Source organism: Miniopterus schreibersii (assembly GCF_964146895.1).
Source record: "Miniopterus schreibersii genome assembly, chromosome: 1".
In the NCBI taxonomy this organism is placed as follows: domain Eukaryota; kingdom Metazoa; phylum Chordata; class Mammalia; order Chiroptera; family Miniopteridae; genus Miniopterus; species Miniopterus schreibersii.
The window spans coordinates 134,206,927-134,224,324 of NC_138101.1; the positions used below are offsets into that span (position 1 = coordinate 134,206,927).

Below are 17,398 nucleotides of genomic sequence, written 5' to 3' on the forward strand. Positions count from 1 at the left end.
TCTATTCTCTCAAACCCATCCTGCCTCTACTTTCCCACTGCCATCTCTCTCAGGATGGTCCTTCATTGCCTTCCATATGTAATACTGTGATTGGCCCCTACACTCGGTCTTCAGGCCTTGCCTCTGCTGCTCTAATCCATGCATACCTCTCCCAGCCTCTGCTTCCCAAAGAACCATCCTACCCAGCCAGGTGTGGCTCAGCGGTTGAGCAACGACTTAGGATCCAGGCGATTGCAGTTTTGCAGTTTGATTCCCGGTCAGGGCACATGCCCCGGTTGCGGGGTCAATCCCCAGTTGGGGGTGTGCAGGAGGCAGCCGATCAATGACGACTCATCATTGATGTTTCTATCTCTCCCTCTCTCTCTCCCTTCCTCTCTCTGAAATCAATAAAGATATATTAAAAAAAAGAAGAGCCATCCTGATCCTGTCATTTCCACACATAAAGACCTTCAGCTACTCTCATTGCTTTCAGAGCTGGGCGCTAACTCCTTTGCCAGCACTTAAGGTTCTTTGTAGTAGGGTTTCAAACCTTCTTTTCCATGTTCCTCTCTTACCCTCCTCTTCATGTCCCTGAGGTTTCAACTAAACTGCAGAACCTTCTGGTCTCATAATGGGCCTAGTGTCTTTTCCTGCATTTTAAAATTTGAACTTTGTTCATGGTCCCCAGAGATTAGAGTTGGCTTACTCTACTATAGCCATGTAATTTTTCCGACCCTTTCACCACAGCCACTGCCCATGGCCCTGCTTATTGTGTTGCCTACGTTTCTTCTGTCCCTCCTCCTCTTCCTCCCATCCTTACTGTAAGGGGAACCTCAGATGCAAAGGTGGATAAAAATCATTATCAAGCAGACATGAGTGGAACCCCAGTTCTGTTTGCTTATTGACCTCTCAGACAAGTTACTTAAACTCTATTTCTTCCACAGTAAAAATAGGCAGTAACGCCTTACATAGTCATTAAGAATTAACAGATTAAGTGAATGAAGTCCTAAGGACAGTGTCACTCATATTATCTCATGCTGGGCTGATCTCACTTGGCTGCTCTGCAGCTTTAAGGACTCAGAAGACATCTTATCCCTCTTTCCATCACGTTCTGGGAACCTGAGTGGGTGAGGTGGAGGCCTGGCCCTTGGGTGCTCAGGTAACTGTATTGCATGTTTAAGTAATAGAGGAGCTGCTGCCTCTGTTCCTTTTGTTCAAACTCGTGGCATAGGCAGCAGCAGGCGTGGGCGTTAGCAGGGAAGGCACTGACAGCTTCAGTTCTCACCCAGGATTTGCAGGTGACAGCTGGGGTGGTGGGGATCTGTCAGGGGAGGTGTAAGCTCACCCCATCATGACCCAGCTGGTGGGCCTCTCTGGTGGATGTGGGCCTCACCTTGAACCAGTCCAGATCATAGCTGAATGTAGCTCTGGGAGCTAAATGTAGCCTCTAGTCTGCTTATTGCAGTATAAGGTAGGGCAAGGAGATGGGGACTTGCTACTACTGTGTCACTAAGTTAGTAAATTACTTTTAGCAGGTAAGTTACTTCTAGTTCCTGTCCAAGCCTGTTTCCTCATTGGAAAAGGCACGAGTTAGACCCAATTATCTCTAAGGGGCTGTAGTCACCTGTCACGGACTACATCAAAACTAAGTTCTGAAGCCTTCCTAGAGATTTAGGTTTCTTGCTCCTCTGGGCCTGGGTTTTCTTGTCTGTAACAGAGTTTCCTACTCCATCCCTTCTGTGGAGGCGTTGAGAACAAAGTTAAAGTGAACAAGTGCAGTAGAAAATTTATTTATTCAAAAAGGAAGGGTGGCCCCTTGCAGGTACCTCTTGGACCCTGGCCAAAGAGGTGTTACCACCTGCTCATCTCACGCTAGCATCTAAAAGGCAAAAGTCTGTCCACACCTTACCTTTAAGAGCCTTAAAGGGGAAGTGCAATGGTGTAAAGATAAACCACAGAATCGGTTCTCAAAAACAGCACTTCCAGGCCCTTGCCTTTAAGAACTTTTTAAATGCAAAGTGGAAAATTGCAGCAGATAAAGAGCCAGAACATTTTAGGAAAAGTCTCTGTGTCTTTACCTTTAAGAATGTCTTAGAGGTGAGGCATATTCGTGCAGAATACAAAGGTGGGAAAACCCTGTAAGAGAGTCTACAAAGCACTTTTCCAGTTCTCGGTTTTAGGATCTCTTTACAGGAGAGGTGGTCAAGCGCGAAGTAATAAAAAGCAAAATACTGTACCTTGCACAACAATTTTCCTTCCTGCCCGCTGGAACTCGCCCCTCCCTCCAGCCTCTGCGCGCCCACCCTGGAGTCTGAGTATTGCCTCCTAGGCGCCCGGGGGCGGGGTGAGGTATCCAGAGACCGCCCCCCTACCCCCCCCACCCCGCCCACCCCGCCCACAGCGGTCACACCAGGGCGTCCTGGGAGTTTTTTGTTTCCCAGACCGTCTTCACAAAGGAAGTCGGACAGGGGCGGGGCGGGGCGGCGAGCCGAAGGAGTGGTGACTATGGCGACCGCGGTGACCATGGCGACGGCGGCTCAGAGCACGGAGAGGTCGTGACATGACCTAGAGCGCTGCTTGAAGAACTTGGCGTTGCGAGGCACCAGGTTGGCAAGGAAGCGCTTGGCTTTCTTGGTGAGGCTTTCGCGGCGCGCGGGTGGCGCGGGGCCCTCGGGGCTGCCCCACTCTGGCCGCTGGCCCCCCGCGTGGCTGCGGCCCCGCCGCAGTCGAATCTGGCGTACCGCGCCCTCGAAGAGCTCCTGCGTGTTGTGATGCAGCGCGGCCGACGTCTCGATGTGCTTGCAACTCAGTGTTCCTGCCAGGTGGCGGCCCTCTGCGGGAAGGGACCGGTTCAGGCGCCTGCGGGGCAGCACTGGGCCTGGGGCAGGGTGTGCAGTGGAAGGGGATTGGGGCAAAGTAGGAGGACAAAGTAGGAGTCGTAGGGAGGGAGAAAGGGGCGTTGGAGAGGGAGAGTGAAGAGAAGGGATTCTCAGGGCCCTAGGCATGGGCATTGAGGGACAGCCCTTAGCCTGGGGCTAAATGCAGTTAAGTTTGTGCACCTGACGGTGAAAAGGCCTTATGGAAAAGAAGTGACTTGACATGGAAGGGAGAAGATCCCTTAAGATTGCAAGTATGGATATGTTCAGGATACCCACCCTCCAATGAGACCTCCCGGGAACGGGCCAGGTCACTCTTGTTTCCTACGAGGATGACAGGCAGGTCGTGGTGGGGCCTCCCAGCCCGAAGTCGAAGTAGGGTCTCTGGAACTTTGGAGAAGCTTCTTCGGTCAGTGACTGAGAAGACGATGAGAAAGGCGTCCCCGGTCTGAAGGCAGTGGTCCCGCAGCCACCCCCCTGCATCCCCCTGCAGATGGGCAGAGAGAGTCATGAAACGTCAGGGCTAGAGGCATGGGAAAACTTGTCCAGCACCTACATCTCAAGGATGAGGAATAAGGATGTGAAGGAGAAGCCACCTACTTAGAACAGCAGAGCTAGTTAATGGCAGAATCTCCATACCCAGGGTATATTTGTGGGGGAGGGACAAATTAGTAATGTGAGCCCCACACTGGGGAATTGGAGACATAGGATCCTAGACTAGGGTAGCCCATCCTACTTTCTGATAAATAAGTTCAAGAAAGCTTAAGAAATGACTGCTAGTCAAGTGTATGTAATCTGGTCTCCCATTTCTATATTGTAACCATTTATGTCCAAATGTTCACAAGTCCTCACTTTTTTTTTTTCCTTTCCCTGATATTGCAGAGCCCTGAGCTCTTGTCCTGTCTGGTCAGACTCTTCCAGGCTGAAAAAATGTATGGATAGGGTCAATTTCAGGATGTTTAACCTGGCTTGCAGCTGCAGGGTTTGCCAAATTCAAATCCTAACTTTCCTCTCTATTTAGAAGATCCTGGAAGGACAGTGGCTCTCAATGCCATGATATGCACACTGGTGTGCACCTTTGCTCTGAGATGATAATACATGTTGAAACCAGCACCTGCAGTCCCACCATCCTTGAGCCAGACTTTGCCCTTCCCAGTTCTCCCAAAGTTCATCACCTGCTTGCAGCCACATCTTAGTTCTCACCTGTTCCCAGATGTCATAAACAACTAAAGTTACTTCCTCCTTATCCACCATGATGCGTCTCTCATAGGTGTCCTCTGTTGGGAAATAAGGACAGGGAATAGAGCCCATTAGGAGGCTCCCAACACTTGTGAGACCTGGTAACCAGGGATGCCTCAGATCGCAGAACCAGGGACCCTCCTCCAGGGAGGTTGCCACAGAAAGTATTGGGGAAACCTCTTAGGTTCTGGCCCCCAAGGGCTGCTCATGCCTTGAGCTCTTCCATCCATGACTAGGGCTCTAAGGGCACCCTCAACCCCTGCAGGGCTCCCCCAAATACCTGGGTTCTCCGGCTCATGAGCATTGTCTCCCTGGAGACCGCCGAAAGTGCCTGCTAGGGTACTCTTGCCCACGCCACTCTCCCCCACAAGCATGACCTTGAAGATGCCATCCTTTTGGGTGGGGGCTGCCTCCCCTGAGCCCAAGGAGTCAGAAGAGCCAGAGGATGAGGCTTGAGGTGGCCAGTCAAGTTCATCTACAGCCTGGGCCCGCCGCAGTTGGTGCTTGTAGGGGACAGGCATACTGCCTCTTCGTCTGGGGACCCCTGGGGCAGAGGGTGGCCCACTCCGGTCCAACCCTGCCAACAGTTTCTCTGACTTCTTCAGTAGTGTGGCATTTGCTTCTGGGGGCAAAGAGAAAGAAGCTATGAGGGGGGGGTGTGTGCCTAGTCATAATTAGAGGGCTCAATCCTGGTTGCTCTGGCTTCAGAGGCCCAGTTGATGACCATGACCCAGAAGGAGCTGAGAATCTTTGATCTGACCTCTTACACTGAAACTCCCCCAGAAGTCTGAATTGGTGGGGCACCAAGGAGCTGACCTGATGGTTTGTCCAAAGTGGTTCCAGCCAAAACCTATTCAGAACATGCTCCATGCTGGGGAGGTACCTGTGTGCAGCCTTGCACACCCACTCACACTTCACACTGACACAGGCACACCCCCAGACTAGGCCTCTGGCCTGGGGGCTGCTCCTCCTTTAGCCGAGAGGCCCTGCCCCTACTGCTTCCTGCACTGGCAACCCCCTGGCTTGCTGGCTCAGGGATGAGAAACTGAAACTGCTGCTCATGTTCTGGGGGGTGGGTAGTGGTAGTCAAAAACTTTGTGGGGAGCCCGTTCCCAGGGAAGGGCCCTTTGTTCTTTGAAATGTGTTTTGGGTATCCGTTGGTGTGGGTGTATGCACGAGAGGGGGTGTCTCTTCCTGTGGCCCTGCAGGTGAGCATCTCCCAGGGCATGGCTGGTGTGTGAGAATCCTGCATCCCTGGCTGTACCAGTGAGTTGGAGAAAATATTGAGTTCATGGTGAGGAAGAGGGAGGGTGGGAGAGAAGGAGAGCGAGAGAGCAGCAGCAGGAGAGAGTGACAATGCATGGGTCAGGGTAACAGGAGGAGGATGGACAGACACAACAAAGGGGGATGGAGAGAGGCTGAAAATAGCCCAGGATCAATACCTGGCTAGCAGCCAGGGCCTCCAGCAGCCAGAAGAAACCCTTACAACAGGTCCCCAGGGCAGCCCCTTGCCCGTGATTCCCAGGCTTGTGGGCTGCCCCTTCCCCTTCCCCTTCTCTCCTGCCCCTCCATCCAGCCTCTTGGGAATGAGATGGACCTAGGGAGCCAAGCACCAATTTCCCTAGTGAAGCCCTGAGAGCGAGGGGGGGGGGGCGTTTAAACAGCTCTCCCCTCACCCCCAGTCCAGCCCCATTCCTAGTGTGAGTGGGAGGCTTCCCCACTTACTGACTTGCTCTTCCCCTCTTGCTGTTTGGGTTCAAGCTCCTTTAACCCCTAGTTCTGACCTCCCCACCGAAGCTTCAGCTCCCACCCCCATGGTTCCAGCCGAAACCTGCCCCAGCTCTACCTCACCTGGTGTGGGTGTCCCTGGTGGAGACGTCTGGTGGCTGCCAGAGGGGCAGAGTGCTGTGGTTTCTGTGTCCGTGTCCATGTCGGCATCCAGGTCCGAATGCATCGGTTGGTGTGTGTGTGTGTGTGTGCAGCCCGGCGACTCACAGCACCCGATACCTCAATCAACAGCACTGTCAGCTTTTCCCTTTAAATACCCCCCCACGTGTCCTCCCCCCCAGACACCTGGGGAAATTGTCCCGCCCCCGATGAGGTCACACATGCTAATGAACAGTGATGTCAGCGGGATTCCCTCCTTTCTGCCCACCCCCCTTTGTGTCACTTCCCTTTGGGAGCACACACACAGCAGAGCCTGGTTAAGACTTAAACAGAAGAAAGTCAGAGAGCAGAAGAGACGGGTTCAGAGAAGTGGGGCAAGGGGTTGGTGGGTAAGGGAGCTGAGGATGGCAGGAGGTAGGGATACAAGAACTGAGAGGTGTTTCTCTAGGAGCCAGGACTATGGGTCATTTGTCTCTGTGTTTCCAGACCCCTAGCCCAGTGTACAGCCCAGAGTAGGTGCTCTGTGGCTAAATGGAGGGGCTTAGAGGTAAAACCAAAAGAAATGCAGAGACGGTACAGCCACCCTGCCATCAAGCTTCCCTGCCATATTCTCCTTCCCCACACCACTCCTGGGCTAAGACCCACAAAAGCACTCATTTCCCAGCCTGGTCCCTAGGCAGATGGGGGCTTTGTTTGGGCAGCTTCCTTTTGTCACTACTTTCAGGTGGTGCAAACCATTGTGGGGACTTCCTTTCTTCTCTCCCTCCCTGCCAGGCCCACCAACCTAGTGTTAATAAGGGCAGGAAAAAAGGGAGAGACTAACCCTCTAGGGGTTCCCAACCCCAAGGTGGATTGTAGAGTGCCAGCCCCTCCCCTCCAATCCCTCTATGGGTCAGCCACCAGGCTTTCTGGGCTACACCAGACAGACACACAATGTCTGCTTCTTTGTGCAAAGTCAGGATGGCGTGTCTCCTTTACTGTTCCTTTTCTGCCTAGTTAGTCTTGGCCTTCCTTCCTGACACCAGCAAGCAAACATTCTGATTTCCTCGCCCCTCCTGGACCATTTTTGCCACACGCTGGGCGGAGCACCTTTCTACATTATTTCTTTTCATCTTCATGATTGTAAGACTCAGAGTGGTAGGCAGGCAGCCTGTCCTCAAATCAATCATGCAGCTGGAAAAAGAGTAAGGACACCAGAACTCCCACCCACATCTTTCCAATGCCAAAGATTGCTCTTCATCTCTACCCTATGCTGCTTTCCTTGTCTTAAATTTTCCAACTGTCTCCTATTATTGGGAACAAGCCATATTGCAATCTTCAGTGGACTTTTCCAATCGAAGAGGCAACTGGTAATCTTCGGACTAACATGCAGTGACAGTTCATTTGTCTGGAGTTCAACTACAGGGCAACATTGTGGGGTCTAGTGGGAGCAGAAACGACTCCTGAAGAGGTATAATACTCATGCACTTTACTCATTGGATAGACTCTCCAGTCTTCAATCATGGACTATTTATCCTTACTTTATTCACAATTTTAATGTGTTCCTGTGTGTTCATGTACTCATAGACCAGAAGCACATTTAGAGCAGCAAGTAACCCCTGGTAGCCTGGTAGTAAGGGAAGCAACACCACAAAAACCTTTTAAAGCAGTCACAAGCATTTAAAAAGTGCCCTAATGTCATTTGACATAAAGGCAAACAGCCCCCTGACACTATTATAACTTCTGAAAACATTGTTAAAGAGGAGTCATTGGTTTTTATGAATGATCCTCAGCATCCCAGAAAAATTTATATTATGTTGCAGATGTACTGAAGATGAATGTAATGTTTTAGAATGATTTCCTTCCAAAATGAGTTTTTAGAAAAGTTTTAAATTATAAAGGGGTGAGCTTGATGTAGCTGGAAAACTCAATTAGGTGGTTGGATTCATTTCTATGATATCAGATGAGAGTGAATCAGGGGCATGAATTCTTGGCTATGACTTCTGTCTTGAAACCAGCTTTAAGCCACAGGCACAGGTTGGATTTCACCTTGAACCACCATCTCTCTCCCATTAGTAAGAGGCTGTGTACTTGCCGGTCCATCTCCAAGCTCCCTCAGGAATGGGAGATCCTATGGAATAGTGGGACAAGAGCAAGATTTGGAAGTGAATATATCCAGGTTTAAATCTGCCTCTCTGTAGAGCCTTAGGCTAGTCTCTTAATTCCCTGGATGCTGCTTCTAAACCTGGGAATTGGCTCATGGGGTTATGATGCCCATAGTATAGCCTTGTCATGAGGGTTGGCCACATAGGATAAAGGATCTTACACTTAGCAGGATGCCCAACTACTTGGTGCTCCCACAGCCTCTGCTGTGTGGCTGAAGGGCCCTCTTCCCTCCCAGCAGGAACTGGAGCTTGGTTCAGGCCCAGATTTTGCTCCGTAAGAACTGAATTCTGTAATCTCAGCCGATCCCCCTCTTAAGCTGAGAACACCTCCCTCGTCCTCTTATACCCTTGATACTGGGCACCATGGATAATGGTGTCTATCCTGATAGTGTTTGAAATTTCCTTCTTTCTTTTTCCATGGGCCATGGTTAAAATAAACTTCAGTGAATGTTCCCTAATGCCCCACCCTCTCCTGGGTAGGACCCTCTGTTTTAGTTTTCTCTTACTGCCTGTACAAGGCCATTTCCTTCTCCCTGCCAACCTGGAGCTTCACTGTGGCTGATAAAAGTAGTGTTAGTGCTTGCATCTCCTAGAGCACGCACCCAGCACCTAGAGAAGCTTCTTTCAGGCTTGTGAATCTAATATACACAGGTCTTCCTAGTGAACTCTACCCTTAAGTCTTCCCTCCAGCATTCTGAGGCATTCCATCCATCATAAGGAGCATTCTTTTACCTTGAATCTTTGTCTGCTTTCAAGTTACAAAAAAAGGTCTGGAGTTGGACAAGGGATGAAGATACCAGGTTGAAGGTTTTTGAGATTGCTGTAGGGAAGACAGGAGCAGGAAGAAGGCAGAGACCAGGTGACGGAGGCATGGAGGGAAATCAACATTCCCTGTCCATGGGTCTAACACTGGTGGGACCCAGGGATTGTTTGCACTTGGGAAGGAAGGCCCAAAGAGAGAACAGTAAGCAAGAATGAAGATCTCTGGAGCCCCTTCCCCAGTCTCTAAAGAGGGTCTGGAGTGAAAGAAACTTGGGTATTTCCTGAGCCAAGATGCCAGGATCCCAGGACTACACCATATACCCTTTTTGCCATTCCTTAGGCTCTTGCTAACTGGGAAAGAGGAAACATTATGCAATTAGTGCTGCATGTAAGGATGTTGACAGGGTGTAATCAACAGGGCCCTCTTCCAGAGGGGTGAGGATAGGCCAGGCCAGCCAGGAAGGGTAAGTACGAGACTGAGCATTTCCCTGGGGACCATTCTGTCAGGGATGTCTCAGCTCTGCTCCTGGGGTATAATAGCCACCCCCATAAACTTCTATATCTTTTGTCCCAATTTTCAAGTCAAACTCTGGGACAGCTCTGTCACCTTGCTTACCAGAGGCTGAGTTCCAACATTTTTCACAGATCATTCCCTCCTCCATCACCCTCTCCAGCTCTTCGGCTCTGGCCACTGCTTGTGCTCTAACCCCTTTTCTGAGGAGGTTCAGGGTCTAGCCTACAGCCCTCACCCTCAAGTCTGCTTAGTTTGCTTATCCTGTGGACATTCACCCTGCCTAGAAATCACAATTCTATTCCAACTAGACAGTGTTCTTTAGAACCTAGTTTGGGCCTTTCTCCAGAAAGACCTCTTAGATTTGGCCAAGTAGATGCCAGCATTTTCACACCCCGAATGTTTCTGATTTTTCTCACAATTCATCTTTGCTTGCCTTGAAGCAGCCTGGCTCAAGGTTCACCTGTCTTGCCTAGGACAGACTGTAAGTGTCTGGTGGGGGTAGAGGGTGGCGGGCAGGGGTCAAAACTCCCATGTTCCACAGGAACATCTGCTCCTATGATCTGTACTCTGGGAGTACTCCATAAATAGAAACCTTTCCAGCTACAGGGCCCAGCAAGTTCACCAGACTTCTGCTGGGCTGTGAATAGAGAGGCTTGGTGCTCACCCTGGTGTCAATCACTGTAGAGCTGGGCACCAGGTGGTGAGTGGAGGTGGAAAGGGTTGGTTGTTAGGGTCTCTAGGATTTTCTTACCCACTGAGTGATGTAAAAACCAAGAGGGTGTGGTTAGAAGGAAGAGGGCAGAGGAAAGGCCTACACAGGAAGGGGCAAAGTGAGGTGAGCATAAACTGAGACTGGTAGAGAGGCAGGGCTCAGGCTCACAGCTCATTTACAAAAATCTTATTATTTTTTTAAATCCTCAGCAGAGGACATTTTTTCCATTGCTTTTCAGAGAGAGTGGGAGAGAGAAGAATCAATGTGAAAGAGACACACTGATTAGTTGCCTCATGCACATGTCCTTGCCGGGGATGGAGCCTGCAACCAAGGCACGTGCCCTTGGCTGAAATCAAACCTGGGACCCTTCAGGCCACAGGCCGACGCTCTAATCACTGAGCAAAACCAGCTAGGGCAAAAAAATCTTAAATTTCTGATTCCTTTATTTTCAACCTTCTGGGTAATGACCTAGCTATGGAACAAAAGCATTTGTGCTCTTTTTTTGAGCCAGGCCCTACAGGAAGCATCACAGTTGGCAAAACCAGAGCCCTGCCCAAATCCTCCCCTTGGGGGCTAGAGGTCTCTAGCCAATTGGCATTCTGGTGCTTAAGGCCACTTTTGGGTGGGGGACTAGCAAGGATGGAGTGTTCAGGCCAATGACCTCTTAAGAACTTTACTTTTTAAAAAGAACCACCCAAATGGTGGTGGTGTGAGGAGAGGATGGTGGTGAAGAGACTGATCTCTGGCCAGGTGCAGAGGGAGCTCTGTGTGAGCTCTCTCTCTGCCTGAGGGACACCTAACTTGACAGCAGCTACACAGGGCCAAAGGGAGGCTCGCCAAGTCCCCTCAGACCTAGGGTCAGGGAGGGCAGTAGTGGAAGGGAAGCTGAGCTACTTTCTAAAGGGTTGTTGTCACTGTGACTTAGAGCGGCCAGGAGAGCCGGGTTACCTCAGGCAAGCAGCGGCTCATCCTCTGCTTCAACCACCCAGACCCCCGGCTCAGCCAGTGGCACCAGCAGTACGTCGTCCTCATCCTCTGGGGACAGGACTATTGTGTGGGGTTCAGGTGGGGTTCGGGTTGGTCCTGGGGGCTGGGTTGGTCCTGGGGTCCGAAGGCTGGGCAGGAGGCGGCCTCGCAGGGCCTGCACCACTCCAGACAGCAGTGATGGTTCTAGGGGCACTGAGGGCAGTGGCCCTGGGGCCTCTGAGACAGTAGGGAGGGCTGGAGATATGCTGGGAGATGGGAGGGGAGCCTTGGCAGGCAGTGGGGGTGCCTGATCTCCATCCTGCCCACCTACTGCCCCAACCTCATGGGCTGGACCTGTGCTGCCATCTAGGGCTTCAAGGGGAGCTTCAGAAGGTGTGACCTGGGATCTGGTCTCAGGGGTCCGGGCTGGGGGGTTGGTTCGAGGAAGAAGGCCCCAGCGGCGGAGACGGCGCACTAGGCGGCGCATAGAACGGCCCCGCTGGCGGCGGCGGGCACCTGAGACACCCCCTGGAGTCATATCCTGGCGCAAGATCTGTAGCAGAGAACGCAGGTTGCCCAACACTGAGTTCTGCAAGGAGAGGAGGCACACATCAGTCAGAGGGGTGAGGAGGGCTAGAAGCCTGAAAGGAGGAGGGGACAGTGGCAGGGCCACAGTGAAGTTGGGAGCAGGTTGGGTGTAGCGACTTACATCATTAGGATTCTCTGTAGGGAAGTCCTCCACAGGTGGGATGGCGCCCTGGGCAATGAGCTGCCCATAGGAGGGAGGTGCCTGCTGCTGCACAATCTCAGCTTCCATTCGGGAGAGGGGGGCAAAGATGCTGGAAGGAATGAGGGCTGCTCAGTCACAGGTGGTTCTGGCTAGAGCAGCCTGACTTAGCCTGGACAGGCTTCTTTCCTCCAAACCCAGGACAAGACAACTGAAGCTATGCCATGGCTTTCTCAAAAGTCATCTAAGGTCCCCTCCTTCCTTGAGATTGCTTTCAGAACCTAGACCTGTCCTTTCTTCAGAGGAGCACCCCTTTCCCCAAGCTGTATAACCCCATGAGCCAACCAACAAGTTGGTCACTGGAACCTATCCCCAACATGGCACCCTCATAGTTTGTGGCAGCAGGGGCCCTGTCTCACCCTCACTCCCCACTCCTCTACAGCCAGCTGACCTGTACTCCTGGGTGCGAATGGCATAGAGCTTGCAGGTGCAGCCCAGAGCAATGACCAGTAGCAAGCCGCACACAAGGCTGCCAATGACTGCAGCTGTAATGACCTTGCGGGGCAAGGCATAGGAGCAGTCCCACTCATCGCTGCCGTCGGCACAGTCTGGCTGCCCGTCGCACACCCACGTCTCATACACGCACTTCTCGTCCCGGCATCGGAAGTTGCCAGGCTGGCAGTGCCGGCAACGTCTCTCATCTGCTCCATCAGCACAGAAGGTCTGGTAGTTACAGCGGTCGGCAGGCAGGTAGCAGGCCGTGGCACCAGGGGTGCCAGAAGCCCCACAAGGATAGTGTCCAGGTGGGCAGCTGGGGCAGTTTTCCTCATCTGTGCCATCGGCACAGTCCCATGAGCCATCACAGCGCTGTGCCTCACTGTAGCAGCGCTCACCTAGGCCCTCGCTGGCCCCCAGGCCAGAGCCTAAGCCGCAAGGTTGGTCCCAAGGCAAGCAGTAGCCCTGCACATGGTAGGTGGCATTGAAGCCCCGACCACTGCTCCAAGGAACCGTGTGGTAGGCGACAATGGCCTGGCCAGACAGCGTCTCCACGGTGACAGCCTTGCCATTGTTGAAGTGGGTGAGCCTGCGCAGCCGCCGGGAGGTCTCAGGGGGCCCAGAACCATCATACACATGCACTACATCTTCATAGCTCAGATCCAGAGCTGTGAAGCGCACTGCCAGGCGCCGGCCATCGTGGGGGTCCAGCAGCCAGAGGCAGGACTGGGGGTGGGAGACTGAGACCAGGTGTGAGTATCCAGGGGAGGAGAAGACCCCATAGAAGTCTTCCAAGGTGTGATTGCAGGGTGGGGTGGGGACAGAGGCTGGGGTCAGGTCAGGGAAGGGATCTGAACTGCAACCTGCCTCATCTGAGCCATCTCCACACGTATCGACCCCGTCGCAGTGCTGGGCTGAGGGCACACAGCGATGGTTCAGGCACTGGAACTCTTCCTGCAGGCATATCAGCCAATCTGCAGAGGCACCATGGAGAAGGGCTGTGAAGCACCGGAAATGGTGGGATCCTCCCCACTCCCTGGGGCTTCTACTGCCTGTGTTAATAGCCCCGTGGACATCCATGTCTGGCCTACCTTGGCTGTAGGAGAGTAGAAAGCCCTGGCCCATGGGTGCTCTGGCCCCAGCATAGCTGTAGGTGATGGTTACATTGCCCCCAGGTAGCTGCAGAGGGCTGGCAGGTGCCTCACACAGGGAGATCTGTGGCTGGAGAGGGGAGCGCAGGATTAAGCGCTCTGAACCACAGGCCAGGTGCAGTTTTTGGAACCTACAGGGGGGAGAGCAGGATGTGAGATGTTCTTTTTTGTTAATCCTCACCCGAGGATATGTTTTTTTATTGATTTTAGAGAGAGGAAGGGAGAGAGACAGAAACACCAATGAGAGAGAGAAACATAGATCTGTTTGCCTCCCGTATGAGCCCCGACTGGGGGCTGAACCCAAAACCTGGGTATGTGTCCTGACCAGAAATTGAACCCACAGCCTTTTTGGTGTATAGAACAATGCTCCAACCAACTGAGCGACACTGGCCAGGGCTGTAAGATACTCTTTAAATTTGTTTTTAAAAAATATATCTTTATTGATTTCAGAGAGAGAAAGGGAGAGGGAGAGAGACAGAAACATCAATGATGAGAGAGTGATTTGATCAGCTGCCTCCTGCATGCCCCCCCACTGGGGATCAAACCTGTAACCGGGCATGTGCCCTGACTGGGAATCGAACTACAGTCTCCTGAATCATAGATCGATGCTAAACCCCTGAGCTACGCCGGCCAGGCAGTGTGAGATATTCTTGACCACCGCTGGCTTCTTCCTCCCCCAGGCCTTTTCTACCCCCAAAAGCACAAACATCTACTTATCCACAATTCAAACAGCCAAGTGAAAATTCAGCTAACTGAATTCTTAGTAGTCAATGGCAATAGTCCTAACAGAGGCCAGTGGCACCTTTGAGACTATGAGATACATCCTAGAGCCTCATAGGAAAACTGACTTGTCTTCTGGGCCTGCGACAAAAACAGGTGTATTGCTTTCCAGTTGTTGCAGCAGTCACTCAAGTACAGTGTTAGCAGTAACTGGCAATTACCATACAGTTAAATTAACCATAATTTGCCATCCCCTCCAAATGCCTGGTAGTGGGACCTAGGATGACCATAGCTCCTTCTGCTCCAAAAGCCTCTCCACAGATTGCCCTCTCCCTTCACCTACCCCTTTCTCGGTAAACTCATGAGAAGCGAACTGTGTGAAGCAAATAGCCAGGTACTTAATTAACATGGGCCCAAACCCATGGCCCAAGGTTGGAGGAGCCTGGGAGACCTGGATTATTCAAGAGATCTGGGGGAGGCTGAGGAAGGTTCTAGCTGATTAAGGGAATAGCTCTGAATCCTAGGTAAGGATGTGCAAGGATTGACGACCTCCTCAGAGCAGCCATATAGGAGTCCAAGAACTGTTTCTAGAGTGACTGTTGACCTTCAGAGATAACCATGACCCAAGCTAGATGTCCATCCCTACCCAGCTCCAATTCACTGTGTCTGGATCAGAATAAGCCAGGCTTTTAGGACAGACTAGGCCAAATCAAATTCTACTACTCCCCCTGTTGACAGGGATAGAAATTCCATGAAGCCCGGCCAGGCATGGCTCAGCGGTTGAGCATCGACCTAGGATCCAGGCGATCAGGGTTCGATTCCCGGTCAGGGCACATGCCCGGGTTGCGGGCTCAATCAGTGACTTTCTCATCATTGATGTTTCTATCTCTCTCTCCCTCTCCTTTCCTCTCTCTGAAATCAATAAAGAGATATATATATATAAAAAAAAAGAAATTCCATGAAGAAGTGCTCCCTGAAGGCTTTCCCATGATGAAGCTGGGAGGGGCAGGAGAGAGGAATAAGGTCTTGCAGTGCTTCTCACCTGACCATTACAGTCTGATCCTTGCTGCCAGGGATGAGCCAGGTACAGTTGGCAGGGGAGCTGCGGCTGTCCCGGCCCAGGGGCCTCTGTAAGGTGCCCTGTACTTCCAAGAGCACTGCTGGAGGGTCCTCACAGGCTGGTGAGAGAGGCAGTCAGAGACACTGGTTGAGAGTCTGTTACCATCCCACCCCTCCCCAGGCTTGAGGCCTCCAAGGGCCTGGGCTCTTCAAGAAGGAGCAAACAAACTTCCCCTCCTCACCCATACTCTATACAGTCAGGGTCTTCAGTGGGTGCCTTTCCTTCCCACATGCATCATAGCTTCACCTTAAGTATCAAGAGCATAAACAATCTGAGGTCTGCCTTGTGCCAGCCCCTGGGCCAGGAGGAGCAAGAAATACTGTCTCTACCCTTAGGAAGACTACATTTTGGCTAGAGAGATCAAGCATGGATACTGGAGGGAAAACAAAATAGTACATAAGTACCAGGTGACGGCTCACACTGGGTCTCAGTTTCCCCATCTGTAAAATAAAGGGTGGATAATCTCCACTCAAAACCTATGGTAGGTACCATTAGACTTCAGGGAAGAGAGACTCCACTAGGTTCTTCCCTCATTTTTCCCTCATTTTACCAACCCCCAAGGCCCCAGAGGCAGCATCTACTTACCAGGATTTGGGAAAATGATCCGGTCTGAATGGGCCAGCGCGCCTCCTAGAGGAAGAGCGAGAAAGGGCAAGAGAGGGAGTCCTTTAGAAGTTTTCTTCACCTGTACAACTCCAGGAGAACAGGGAGCCACCTGGGACTTCCGGGTAGTCCCAGAAGGGGCTCCGGGAAGGGGTGGAGGAGCGGGAGTGCCTGCAGCGAGCGATCTCAACGGAAGGTCCGGCAGCGTGGCCTGAGGGGTAGGTATGAAGATCTAGGGCAGCCAGAGGGAGGCTGAGGGCTGAGGGGAGCGTCTAAAGACTTCCCGGGGGCTGGGGCGGGCAGCGCTGGGTGCCGCGGCCAGGGCTGGGGGCACAGGCTGGCAGGGGAGGGTGAGGGGGGCCGCAGAGGAGGGAGGGAGCTAGAGCATCGGGGCAGGTGACAGGCCTGGGGGCGTGGGTGGGGGCGGGTGAGGAGTTTCGTTTCGGTTCCTTACCCAAGAGGAGGAAGAGGATGAGTGGCGGCATCCCGAGCCGTCCGGAGCAGCAGAACGAGTCCCGGAGCTTCTGTCGTCTACCCAGTGGGGAGGAGGCGCCGCCGCGAGCGTCCAGGCCCCCCAGTGCCGCCTCCCCGAGGGGGCTCCATGGCCGGGGCGACGCGGCGGGTGCTCCGGATGCCAGGGCTGGGGGCGGGGAGGCGGCGGCCGGACAGCAGGGGCGGTGCCTCTAGCCAACTTCGGAGTTGTCTTCCGGGCAGCCGCCGCGCGCTCTCCCGAAGCCGGCTCCCCAAGCCCCGGCAAGCGGCTCGAGGCCCCGCTGCGGGGCGCACCCTCGCCTAGAGCCCGCCTGCAGGCCGCGAGCGCCCGGGTCCGGGCCTGGCCGCCACCTGCCGGGGTTTGAGGCCACTTCCTCTTCGAGCCAAACTTTGCCGACCGTCACCTGCACGGCCGGCCCGGGGGCGGCTCCACTTCTCCAGGGCTTCCAGTCTGCGGAACGCGGCAGGAGAGTGGGGACCAAGGACGGGCAGCACCGCCAGCTCCCCGGCCGTCGCCCGGGCGGCACCCCAGCCAGCCTAGGGGTTGGAGCAGCCGGGGCAGGCGGGGGCGGGGCCGCGCGTAGCCCCACCTCTGCTCAGCCGCGCGCGCCCCGCCTTAACCCTTCTCGGGCGCAGCCGGGACTGGTCAGACCGGCTTCTAGACTAAGCGCTCCGTCTCCACTTTTAACTCGGCTTCGTTTATTCCTTTCGGTGTAAGTCGTTTGTTACAGGACACGTTTGTCAAAGAACAGCTGCTTATTCCGTAACTGTCATGTCTTTCTTTTAGACGCTTAAGCTCGCAGAACTTTTCTTGTCCCGGTGTCTGAGATCCGGTAGCGCTTTTTGTACTGAGCCTCTATTATAGAAATTACCACGGGGTGTTATAATATTTGTTTACTTGTCACTCCCGCCCCTGCCCCGCCTCTTCTCTGGAAACTGAAACTTCCTGTTTACCTTTGTACCCACAGGACACAGTAAGAACTCAATAAATGGTAAATAAAGGAATAAATG

General features: G+C 53.0%; 2 protein-coding genes across 2 annotated transcripts; both read right to left on the bottom strand.

Moving 5' to 3' along the window:
* Positions 1-1,754: 1,754 nt before the first annotated feature.
* REM2 (RRAD and GEM like GTPase 2) lies at positions 1,755-6,102 on the bottom strand. Its single transcript, XM_081119992.1, has 5 exons — positions 5,946-6,102; positions 4,375-4,716; positions 4,059-4,132; positions 3,135-3,342; positions 1,755-2,812 (listed from the first exon to the last, which is right to left on the bottom strand). Exons 1-5 carry the CDS (start codon positions 6,046-6,048, stop codon positions 2,517-2,519), a joined length of 1,023 nt encoding a protein of 340 aa, XP_080976118.1. The 5' UTR covers positions 6,049-6,102; the 3' UTR covers positions 1,755-2,516.
* A 4,436-nt stretch (positions 6,103-10,538) lies between these two features.
* On the bottom strand, positions 10,539-16,680 carry LRP10 (LDL receptor related protein 10). Its single transcript, XM_081119719.1, is given in 8 exon segments — positions 10,539-11,668; positions 11,789-11,918; positions 12,258-13,275; positions 13,393-13,583; positions 15,215-15,350; positions 15,878-15,922; positions 16,350-16,470; positions 16,472-16,680. Coding segments are annotated over 8 exon segments (2,274 nt in total). The 5' UTR covers positions 16,499-16,680; the 3' UTR covers positions 10,539-11,062.
* Positions 16,681-17,398: the final 718 nt, after the last annotated feature.

Bases quoted from the DNA above. Each gene is read 5' to 3' on its own strand.
- REM2 (XM_081119992.1), bottom strand. From the start codon at position 6,048: ATGCATTCGGACCTGGATGCCGACATGGACACGGACACAGAAACCACA. The intron at 3,343-4,058 runs GTGAGAACTAAG...GCCCATCTGCAG, and splicing joins TTTATGACATCTGGGAACAG to GGGGATGCAGGGGGGTGGCT. The intron at 2,813-3,134 runs GTGGGTATCCTG...CCCTTCCCGCAG, and splicing joins CCGGGAGGTCTCATTGGAGG to AGGGCCGCCACCTGGCAGGA.